Raw genomic sequence first — 12,098 nt, 5'->3', positions numbered from 1 at the left:
CCAGGCCCAAACCTCTGTGTGAGTGAGTGAGATTAGCCCTGGTATTTCTTCCTGGAGGAGCTCTTAAACTATCTCAGAATTTTACAGAAATGTTAGTGAATCTTCCTGCTGACCAGTACGGTTTGAGATCAGAATGAGAATATGTCTTCTCAGTGGCTTGGTACTTAAAAGCTGAAAGGATTCTAGTGATGGCTGTCTGAAAAGCATGTCGCTAGTTCAGGGGTAGTCAAACTGCGGCCCTCCAGATGTCCATGGACTACAATTCCCAGGAGCCCTTGCCAGCATTCGCCAGCGAATGCTGGCAAGGGCTCCTGGGAATTGTAGTCCATGGACATCTGGAGGGCCGCAGTTTGACTAACCCTGCGCTAGTTGATGTAGCAAATGGAAACCTATTATTAGGTGACTTTTATCCAGCCTTTCTGTCCACAAAAACACGTTTGCAAAGGAAGGAAGGCAAGGTGAGGGGACAGGGCTCCAGAAAGGCAAGGTGGCTTTTATCTTGCAAAAACACACAACCGCGGAAGTGCAGTTTTGCAACACATGCAGTATATCTTCCAGCATGTGTGAGGATCTCCAGCTTGGCATGCTCTGAAGGGGTAGGGAGAGATACACCCCGATTTGTCACATGCAAGCACGGTGAAGAAACAAGCCTGAGGGGAACAGAGAAACTGCTGAGAAGGACCAACTCAGTTCAAAATGGCAGACACAACTGTTGTCGGTAGGCCAGGATCTTTTGTTTACCCCAGGATGCTGAGCTCCGTCATGTAGGGACCATGATGTCAACCGAGTCAGTGCTGGCTTTGACATCTTAGTTGTCTGTTTCAGTGCTAAGGCCACCTGCCACTGAGACCATCCTGTGTTTTTCCTCTTGTCACTGCACAGAGATGGCCAGGAATACCTGCCATCTCCTCCCCCTCCCCCCACTTTCTTTTAGTGCCTATTTTAGTGGCCTTATCTGCACCTTTGCTGAGGCAGCTAATGCATTTATTTATTTATTTTTTGTCGATGTTCAGATGCATCAGAAGGTTTCCTTGGCTGCAGAAGCCGTGTCCTAGCGCCAGGGCTGGAGGTAATGGGAACGGCTAGAAAGGAAGAGACAAGACAGCTGGGTAAATCAAACGGGCCCTTTTCAAGCCCTCCCTGCTTTCCAACCTTTTCCAATTTAAGATTTGGGGCCACTTTCCAAGCCCTTAGCTAACTTAGAAGAGGCATGTAAAAAGCATGTTTGGAAAGTTTAGAACTTTTGCTAAGATGGTTGGAAGCTGAGGCTGTACTATTCAGCCATTGCCTCAGTACACCGAGAAGACCGGCTTTAGAATCATAGAGTTGGAAGGGACCTCATAGGTCATCTAGTCCAACCCTCTGCACTATGAAGGACAACCCTATCGCTCATCCACTGTAACCTGCCAACTCCTTGACCCTTCACAGAATCAGCCTCTCTATCAGATGGCTATCCAGCCTCTGTTTAAAAATTACCAAAGATGGAGAACCCACCACCTCCCAAGGAAGCCTGTTCCACTGAAAAACCGCTCTAACTGCCAGGAACGTCTTCCAGATGTTGAGACGGAATTTCTTTTGAATTAATTTCATCCCATTGGTTGTCTGACCCTCCGGGGCAAGAGAGAACAACTCTGCTCCTTCCTCTACATGGCAGCCTTTTAAATACTTGAAGATGGTTATCAGATCCCCTCTCAGTCGTCTCCTCTCTACGCTAAACAGACCAAGCTCCCCCAACCTTTCTTCATACGTCTCGGTCTCCAAACCCCTCACCATCTTTCTTGCCCTCCTCTGGACATGCTCCAGTTTGTCTATATTCCTCATCAGCTTGGGTGCTCAAAACTGAACACAGTACTCCAAGTGAGGCCGAACCAGGGCAGAGCTTCAAACCACATGATAACCCAGCATATGTTGCACATTCTACAGCCGCTGCCCTTCTGACGCTCTTTAAAAGTGACACAGAAGGGCTGTTCTTTGTCTAGGATATTCATACTGGCAGAAAATGCCTCTTGCTGTGCCATCTGCTATCTGGGAAGAACATCTAAGAAACAAGGTTCCCCCTCTGAGTTTCTAGGGAACATCACCTTCCAAACCACGATTTTCAGGGCAGGATCACCAGGTAGCGGACTCTTGCCTGCCTTAAAATCAGTTGATGTCTCACCCCAGGGAAAACTCCACTGAGTTTATGACGTGCTCATGGTGAACATGGTTACGTATCCCACTGAGCACAATGCACCAGGGCAGTCTCAGTTGACCTAGATGTTCATTTCGTTTCCCTGGTTTTGCAGGGTGGGATTGTGCCAGCTTTTAAACTATCAGTGGAAATTACCAGTGTGCCGATCCAAAGCTCCTGAAAGTATTCCTGCAAAAAAAAAAAAAAAAAGTATCACCTCAGTGAAAGACAGTTAACAAGGGATTAGTAATGACAGAGTGAGATGCACATGGCAATACTTACATTGTGTTGTAGGGGATTGGCTTTGGTCCATATATATCTAGGCTTGGATTCTGATTGAGGCAGTACTGGCAGGGAACAAGACGTGGAAAGATGATCCTTTCAGTAACATGCAGTACAATCCTATGCTGAGTTACTTAGTCCAGAGTGACTTAATTTGAATGGGTTTAGACTGGTCTAACTACTTTGAGTCAAGGGCCCTTCTGTCTTGACATTCATTTGGTTCTTGGGTGCCAAGAGGCTTAGAAAAGATCTCAGATTCCTTATTCTCCCAAGACACCAAAGGGCATTTCTTAGCAAAATAAGACAAAAGTCCAGTAACACTTTAGAAGACAAACATTTCAACATGAGTTTGCATATATCAGATCTGACTTCTGCAGAGAGATGGAGAAAGTGATTTTCATATATCTGGGAAAAAATGAGCTGTGACTCATGAAATCCCATATGTAAATAAAAGGCACCTAGTCTTTTAAGGTGCCACTGGACTTTGGTTTTGTTTTGCTGCAATAGACTCTCATGGCTACCTCTCTACCCTTGCAACTGGCTCTTGGCAGGCATTGTATTTTTGCCAGGACGTCAGCACAGTGCTGCATATCTCAAGCCACAAATATGTTCTTCTTAACAAGGCAAACATGTTCTCTGCAGAGAACTTGCTCCAAAGGACTCTCTCCCCTGCCATCACATGCCAATGGCTATGGAGCACTTACCCGCCAGGTCTGGGTGACATCAGGTTTTAAGTATCTCACAGCATAACAGCTGAATCCAAGAACTGTGGAAAATACAGAGAGAAGATCTGAGTTTTGCCTAGAGCTAGAGGATCTTAATGTCTTCCTCCTGATGGGGCATGTGACTACAGAGACTTCCGGGGTGTATGTCCTAGCTGATACGGTACACACAGGCTCGGATAGTGAGGGGGAGCTGTGGGAATAAAACATGCATGGGACTCAGGGGCTTTTCCATGTTATGAAGCAGAAGACTTGTCCCAAATCCCTCCCCCTCTCAATATTCTGAGGCCATGAAATTAGGAAGGAAGCCAGGAAGGGTGAGCCCACAGTGGACAATGATGTGGTTTGCTTCAAGACGTCTTGTTGCTAATAATACCTCCCAGTCATCCAATAAGTGGGCCAGGAAAAGATCCTTACACTTTGGCTTTAATCTCATTATACTGAAACCACTGGAGGATTACAGCATGCGCACACACACACAAACACACACACAGAGCGCCGTTCAGCGAAGAATGCTTTGCTCAGCTACTGGAATCTGAACAGATTGCAGAAATGCCACTGGAAAAAGGCAAAGTAAGGACACACTCCTCCTTGGGGAATGATAATCCCATTTAAATGAAAGTGATTCAAGCTGGCAGTGCAGCTCTGTGCTGAGGAGTAGAAGTATGCCTTGGAAAGGGATACCCTGCAGGGAGACCTCTTGAAGCAAAGGGAGAGATCCTGACTGCAGCCTTTGACATCCAGGCCTGGAAAGTGAGGGCACCAAATGACCCCTTGCAGTTCTAGCTTGGCCTCTTTGTCCCTAGTTCCCTTCATCATCTTTGCACCTGGTCTCTTGCTGAAGCCCTAAGAAGGATGAGCCGTTGACCTTTCTCCACTATGGCTGCCGCAAATAATCTTTTTGGATGCCTGGTGAACCCAACACAATCCTCCTCCTGACTTCATTGAGCTCACTTACTGGCTCAGGGCTTCGTGCTGTATGCTCAGTGACTACAGTGCCGGCCAGCGCTGGGTGAATGACGACAACCTCAAACATAGCCAAGCCTGTCCCTCCCCCCTCCTCGCCATAAAAAGGTAAAGGTATCCCCTGGGCAAGCACCGGGTCATGTCTGACCCTTGGGGTGACGCCCTCTAACGTTTTCATGGCAGACTCAATATGGGGTGCTTTGCCAGTGCCTTCCCTCTTGGGCATTTGGGCAACAAAGGCTGGGGGGTGAACTGCAAGAAAGGGAGAGTAAGAGAAAATTGCAAGGGAGTGCAACATGCGGGAGCACAGTGTGGATTCCTTGTTTATGTGATGCAGAAGTATGGTGGCACGAAATAATTGTAACACTATAGTTAGTGTTTTCAGTATTTTTTTTAAATCTCAAAATGGCCCTTCAGTGATACTGGGGGTGTGGAATGGCAGTCCCAAAGGACTGAAGCATGGGAAACGGTGTCCGTCTGGGTGGGACGTTGGATAATGCACTTCTTCCCTTCCAGACTACCTTAGGTACTTGGACTGTGCTCCTGGCAAAAAGTTCAGAGAAAAGCAGGTTTAAGAAAACCAGTTTGGCCACCCCTGAGTTAGTCTTTCTGAGTGCTGAAAAGCAATAGCCCTTTGCACCTTTTTTACGAAAAGTGGGTAGTTTGAACTCTCCGGCCGTAGAGACGAAGCGGGACCAGTCAGACATGGCCCGCGTGTAGCTGGGCCACTCTTCCCGATTCGTGCTGGGCATGAGGGGAGCCATCTTCCCTGCTCTGTACTTCTCTGTCAGCGTTCTGCCCAACTCCGTCATCCCCTAAAAGCGAAGCCAAGGAAAGACAGCTTTACAGTAACGCATCTTAGGAGTTTCAGGTATGGACAGAAAAGTCTCCTCTATTCTTTGATTCAGTTATTTAGGAAGCTTATGTGCTGCCTCTCCCAAAACATGCTTTGAGTGGCTTGTGGGTTAAAAACAATAATCAGCCCCAAATAAAGCCATTTTAGGGATCACTCTCAGAATAGGAAGGCAACACCTGCCACAATTGCTGGAAGGAAACCTCTGAGGGCGTTTCTTCTCTCAGAAGCAGTCACTTGTGTGCGAAGCCATGTCACTGGAAAGAAAGCCACGAGCCACAGAACGTGTGTCTTTGCTCAGAAATGCATACAAAGGACACAGGGGCTTCCACCCTGAGCAACGAGGCCCTGCCTGTGCCCTCAACAGAACCCGCATCAGGGCAATTGCTTCTCGCAGGCAGGTTTAAGACCTGGCACTTTCTGCTTGCTTTCAGAAGTAAATGACCGGCAACAGCCGAGCTTTGTGGCAATGTGGTAGTGACTTGCTGCAGCAAGCCACAGAAGAGCCATTTAGCATCATGGGTTAGTGGTTGGAAGGGAAGCTACTCACCAGGGATGGCAGGCGCTGGTTGGGCACTCCAGCCAGGGTGAAAGTCGCATTGTCAAAATCCTCTTTAGAAAAACACAACAGAAGAATTAACGAGGGATATGAAGATCTTCCCTTTCGCTAAGGAACAGCAATGCCTGTGTTGCTAAAAAGTGAATTGTAGACTGGCAGAAAACCAACATTCAAATTAGAACAGGCACATTTCTAGCTGTTACTAGGGGGGGAAATAGTGCACCTGGGCAGTATCTGCTGAAGACTGAGAAAGCAGAGGTGGCACGGGTCTCCCTGTTACTTCTTGATCATGGGAATTTCTCTGCCCTGATTTAAATATGATGCCCTTCTCAGCAGAGCTGAACCCCTGACCTTGTACCAAGTTGAGCAATGAAAATATTGGAAGCAGGGAGCTGAATCATTAAGTTTATGTTCAGCGCCAGGTCAGCAGGGCTTTTGTTTGTTTAAACTCTCCAGTTTAGATGCTAACTTTGAAAAATGGTTTGGTAACTGGTTCAGAGACTTTGAACTGGTCTCAGTACATCCCATGAAAAAGACTATCATGCACTTTGTTTGCTGAATAAAGTGGGCAGGAAAGGGAGCCCAAATTGAAATGGATGGGTAGATCTTATTTAGCAGTTTTAGCCTCATTGTTCTTTTAAAAAATTCTTTATTATTTTGTTGGATGCTAATTTTTCTCTCTCTCCCTCCTAAGAGATTTCCCTCTTAGACTCCTCTGAGCAATGCATATTGCTTGAATCTGCAAACTTTAGGAAAATCCAACAAATAATATGCAGATTATATTTTAGGAAAATTAAAGTTTTCAATAGTGGCAGGAGGTGAAAGCTGAAAGAAAGAAAGAAAGAAAGAAAGAAAGAAAGAAAGAAAGAAAGAAAGAAAGAAACGCTTACCCTGTTTAGTCATGGCAGCAAGAAGCGACTGCAGTGCCAAGGAAATACAAGGCGCTTCTAGCTTTAGTTCAACAATCCCTCATGCTGAGTATCTGTTGCTGGACAACAGTTTGTAGGTAAGCAATCCTGTACTTGAGCCCTCAAGAAGACTGACAGTCCTAGGCCCTGCCTACCAATCTTCCCTGCTCTTCCTCCTTTTCTGATGCCTCCCTGGGAAATACAGTTTCACCATCTGTAGCTGGAACAGAGAAGAAGCCCTCACTGCCCTTAAAGGGAATCTCCTGTGTGCATGGCAATAGAACCACTTATTCAGAACTGGTTGCCAACTGCAAGCTTGAGAGATTATAGGTTTGGGTTCAGCTGGCATGCTAACCCTGCATGCATCACTTGGGAGCTTTCCAACAAACTCCTGGGCATCTGCAGTGAGACACAGGTAAGTTCACCTTGCCTGCAAGTCGTCATTTTTAATTCAGGACTGAGTAAAAGAAGCTGGCTCTGTCTAAAAGACTACATTGTCTTCTGCTCCCTGTGGGTGCTCACTCCGTGCCACAAGGACCTGATTTCCATGCAGTGGATCTCAAGTTCAAGAGCTATCAAGAACTTATGGTAGCAAGAGGGAGAGAAAGACCCTTCTTGCCTGAACTCCTTGAGAACTGCTGCCAGCCACAGGAGGTATCGTTGCATCAGACCAGTGCCCCAACTTAACGGATAGGGGAGCTTCATGCTGTGTTCACTTACACAGACCGTGCCAAGAACCAGCTCAGTCTGGACTTAAATTATACCTAGTCGCAATCATTATAATCAAAGCTGCAGCGTTTCGTTGATTAAGCAATTTAAAAGCATTTTGCTTGACATCAATGTGCTGCTGATTGTGTCACAGATTTTTTTGAAAAGTTAAATTATCTGAAAACATGTAACTAGTAATAAGAAGTGCCACCTAAAGAGTGATTTTGCTCCTCTGTTTGGGACAAACAAAACTCTTCCCATCACTTAATTCACAAAACACTGACAATTATTGCCATTATGCATATTTTACTGAAGTCCAAACTTTGGATGGAGATGGATTGACCTAATGCAGGAAACTGCAGCCTTCAGTTTGCAAGACCTGACCAAGGCTTTTAACGCTAGGACATTCTGGAGGTTCCTGATTCATAGGGTTGCCGTAAGTCAGAAGCGATGTGACAGCATGTAACATACACAGAGTTTGATGGTTCTTGGCACAGTCTGTGTAGATGGGCATAACATGCAGCTCCCTTGTTCTGTACAGTACCTTGTTTTTAGGCACATCACAGAAAACATTATTAATAATAAACATTATTGCACTACTAGACCAAACCCAGACCAGTCTTCAGCGCTACAAACAGAAGCAACCAGCGTTTGCGGTGGCTCTTGTGTACAACCCACACGCTGATCTTGCTCTCAGTCACTCACAATAAACTGGCCACAGCAGTTACCTTTGGAGCAGGCAGTTACCGTCCGAGAGTGTTCATCTGTAAGCTTGTGGGCAACGGTATCCCTGTCCATGTGCCGCAGGGTTGGCAGCAGTGGGTGATACAGGCAGTGCTTTACTCCGGCCAACATGGTTTTCCTGGGGTCCAATGGGATTAGAATCGCCGGGGAAGTATAGACAGGGGAAGCATCCTGAGGCCACGGCACCAAATCGAGGGTTTGCGCCATTGTGGAAAGTTAGCCTGGCCAAAGGAAGAGGCAGTTGCAAAATTTCTGAGTTCAGGGGATGATCCTCACCTATGCATTATACTAACACACATTCCAGGGTCTTCTTCTGAGCTGGTACAAGCCAGGTACATGGACCTTGTTCCTCCTACACACTGGGAACTTCACTGCCCCAACTCCCGTGCAGGAGCACAAATCAGGGGCAGATGAGATGCACTGGGCCAAATGCTCCCCCGTGTGGGTGCAGGAAGAGGTGGGGCAACATGCCACGATTAAAACTCCAGCCTGCAGCCCGGCATGAAACCTCCAGTGCAGAATTTTCTCCTGAACAATGTTCCATGGGACATTCTGCAGAAGCCAATGCTGAAGGGAGGTGATGAAGCGTCTTTCCTTGGAGCCTTCTAAAACTCACCCTTCTACAGCAGCCTCTTCTCACAGATGGAAGCGGAAGGAGCAGCAGGGCCCTTCCAGGGGCCACAGACTTAGAAGGTGGAAATCTGGACTGGGGACTTGAAGAAGGGAGCCTTTCCTAAAGGAGTTGCTGCCCTTCTCCCATACCCTACCTTTGCTTCCCTTTACCCAAAAGTCAGTGCCAAACATGGGCTGGTGAGGCCTGACTGCTAATTCATTGCTTAGGGCAGGTTGCTCTGGCTTTTGAGCATCTTCTCCTTATGTATGTAGAAGAAAGAAGAGTTCTAACAGGACAGTGACTAGTCCAATGTCACCCAGCTGCCTCCATGTGGAGGAGCTAGGAATCAAACCCGGCTCTCCAGATTAAAGGCCACCGCTCTTAACAACAACACCACGCTGGCTTTACTTTATAGCCCATCTTTATCACTTGATTTTAGTCCAGCAGCACTTTAAAGACCAAAAGGATTTTCACGGTATAAGCTTTCAAGAGTAATAGTTCTCTTTGTCAGATACACGGACTCTCAAAAGTTTATACCCCCCAAAGTTTGCTGGTTTCTATACCACGGGACTCAAATCTACATCTTCTACTGCAGACAAACTATACAACTCTCCTGAAATGTTCTGAGTCTCACTTTGGTTTGCAAAACCTTAAAAAAGCCAACAGAAACAGGGCAGGGCAGGTACAGTAAACAGTGAAACAAAATTAGAAAGTAATGCAATAAAAAACAACAAATGATCTGCCATATCATAAAGTGCAAAAACTGAGCACATTTAGAGTCCAACGGCTCACAAAGTTTTATTCACGGTATGAGCTTTTAGCGTGCACTTACACCTCCTCAGATACAATGCAAAAACTGATTGCAGAAGTCCGAAAACAAAGCAGCAAGGACAAGTTAATACAGGTCTATTACATTTATCCTTTTCGGATTTGATAACAGCTTGCAATACCAATCACAAAATCCCCATTGAAACGGAATGTGAACATCTTATTTACAAACATTCTTTGCAATGCAGAGGTACTTAGGAGACAACAGCTATGTGGAGGCTTTGTTAAAGGTTGAGTACATATTGTTTGGGACTCTGAGAGTAAATGAACCACTCCTGCCCACCACCACCAAGAGCTCAGTTCTGGTCAATGGCCAGTATGCAGAGACGAAGTCTGCAGCATCCTGGAGCACCAGCAGAGCTGAGCATGGAAGGGAACCAGCAGATGCCCATCCTGTTGGTTGTGTCTGCTTACCCTGCATAATCCCCCTTGAACTTCAGTGAGAAAGGCAAGCTAGGAATAACTTAAATGGAGATGGGTGACAAAATATCTTGCTCTGGCCTACCCTGACACCCTGCTCAAACCTGCCCCCACCCTGGCTGGTTTAAAAGCTGAGTACAAACTGTCCATGTACGCAAATAGTATAATTCAAACTGTGATTTTGATGGAAGCTCAGGTCCCCACTTAGTTTGACCTAAGAATTTGGAAATAAAGAAGTGGCCATTGAGCCTACTTTTGCCTCTGAGCTTCAATCCAAATCATTGTTTGAATCAGAGGTAGTCAACCCGTGGTCCTCCAAATGTCCATGGACTACAATTCCCATGAGCCCCTGCCAGCAAACACGGGCAGGGGCTCCTGGGAATTGTAGTACATGGACACCTGGAGGACCACAGGTTGACTACCCCTGGTTTGAATGATACTATTTGCGTACACTGTTTGTACTTTGGTTTATATTTTTGTATATTTCCATGTAACTAACTTCTTGTGATAGTTAGATTTAAAAGCTGTCCATGTCAGACAGGGATTCCCAGCCAGGGTACTGGGGAACCCTGAAGTTATGCAAGAGCTCCCAGAAGTGGTCTTTCCCAAAACTCTGGATAGCTGTTGGCATTACTAGAGCCTTGCTTCCCCTGTTGCTTTCTCCACAATGGAAAATGATTGCTTGGCTGGCTCCCGTATCTTACTTCTGCAGCCACTTCCCTGAAGGGGCAGGGCACCACTTATTTCAGGGGCTCCTCCAGAGTCAAAAAGTGATCTAAGAGCTGAAAACCCTCATACAAGTCCTGAGAAGGGCCAGCGGGCATCCTGAGTCCTGACCAGTGCAGGCAGGCAGAGAGAGAGAGAGAGACCTACCTCACAGGGTTGTTGTGAAAAGCAGGGCAAGGGAGACCTAGCAGATGGGCAGAGATAAAAACGGGCCCGGCGGCTCGGCAGGGCTCTGGGGAAAGCCTCCCAGCGGAACACCTCAGTCCCAGGGAGCCGCGCCCTCAGCTCGCTTCTCATGGCGGGCCTCCGCCGCACTGCTTCCCTCGCTCTCTCCTCCCCCGCCCCGGTTCTCCATGGCAGCAGCAGGCAGCAGCAGGCCCCTCGCTGAGGGTTGGCGAGCGCGGAGGAGGTCGCTAGGCGACCGCGGCCATTGTCCCCTCGGAGCGACGTGGCCGCCACGGGCCCCTCTCCGCCGGGGCCAAGGAGGGCGGGCATGAAGGGGAAGAGGCAGGCAGGCAGGGGCCACACAGCGGCCATTTTGTGCCCGCCCCGAACAGCGCATCGTGTGTCGGGCTCTTCCTTCTGCCCTTCCTGGGCAGCCTCCGTCCGCAGGGTGGGAGCGCGTGTTTCGGCGTGCTTGTGACACTCGAGGGGAGACATGCCTTCGCTCCCCAGTGGGATGCAGCCGGCAGCGGGCTCACTTTTGGTTCTTCCCCTCCGGGAGCCGGGGGGCAAGACGCGTGGTTACACGCCAGCGAACGTCACGTCTGAATGTCCCTTTCCCCGAGAGCAGCGCTTCGTGCAAGACTCAGGAAGACGTTCCTAAGCCCCGCCCTTCACGCGACAGGTCCTCCCTCAGGGCAATAGCGGCCCCGCTCTCGAAACAGCTAGGCGTGGCCAAACTGTAGCTCTCCATAGGTCCATGGACTACATTGACCATCGGACCCTGCCAATCGGTCTTGTTGGCATGGGCTCATGGTCATTGTAGTCCGCGGACCTTAGGAGAACCACAGTTAGGGTGGAGTTTCCACGGCAACGGGGCGTGGCCTCAGCCTACCACGGTCCCCTCTGCCAGTCAGAAGGAGGCGCGCGTTCCCTCCCGGTGCCCTCGTTCATGTTGATTGGTGGGGCCAGGAGCCTGTCAATGGCGTCAGTCTGCAGCCGCACGGGTCTATCGCTAGGGGCGGGGCTTTTCTCTGGCCCGCCCTCAGGGGGGGGCATTGAGATACAGGAGCGGCGCTTGTGCTGCGCCCCCGCTTTTGCGTTGCTTGCCTGTTTCGTTTAGCTTGGCTGGAAGACGAGCGAGAGAAAAACAATTTGAAAAGCCGATCCCTTTTCCCTTCCCAGTGTTGCTCTAGGTTCTTCCACATGCCTTTGAATAATGCATTATTACAGTATATATATTATTATATACTCCCACCATCAATCTGCAGTCAAAGAAAGAACAAAAACCACAGTGCAAAAAAACAAAACGGAGTAAACTGTCCTGTCGATGAACGTTGACATTAGTTCCTTTTGTTTGTATACGATGCACTGTTTATGAAAGTAACTGCCCTGAGCCACAAGGGAGGGTGGTATATAAATAAATAAATAGGATTA

General features: G+C 48.0%; 1 protein-coding gene across 1 annotated transcript; it reads right to left on the bottom strand.

The window, feature by feature from the left end:
• Positions 1-976: 976 nt before the first annotated feature.
• Positions 977-11,020, bottom strand: SPMIP8 (sperm microtubule inner protein 8). Its single transcript, XM_077310192.1, has 8 exons — positions 10,647-11,020; positions 7,897-8,133; positions 5,544-5,605; positions 4,781-4,955; positions 3,157-3,218; positions 2,453-2,517; positions 2,327-2,359; positions 977-1,082 (listed from the first exon to the last, which is right to left on the bottom strand). The coding sequence occupies exons 2-8, from the start codon at positions 8,117-8,119 to the stop codon at positions 1,052-1,054; spliced, it is 651 nt and encodes a 216-aa protein (XP_077166307.1). The 5' UTR covers positions 8,120-8,133; positions 10,647-11,020; the 3' UTR covers positions 977-1,051.
• Between the last annotated feature and the right edge of the window lie 1,078 nt (positions 11,021-12,098).

This window comes from Paroedura picta, chromosome 14, assembly GCF_049243985.1.
Source record: "Paroedura picta isolate Pp20150507F chromosome 14, Ppicta_v3.0, whole genome shotgun sequence".
Taxonomy (NCBI): domain Eukaryota; kingdom Metazoa; phylum Chordata; class Lepidosauria; order Squamata; family Gekkonidae; genus Paroedura; species Paroedura picta.
Note: the sequence above shows the minus strand (reverse complement) of the source record. Positions and strands in the feature narration are given on the sequence as shown.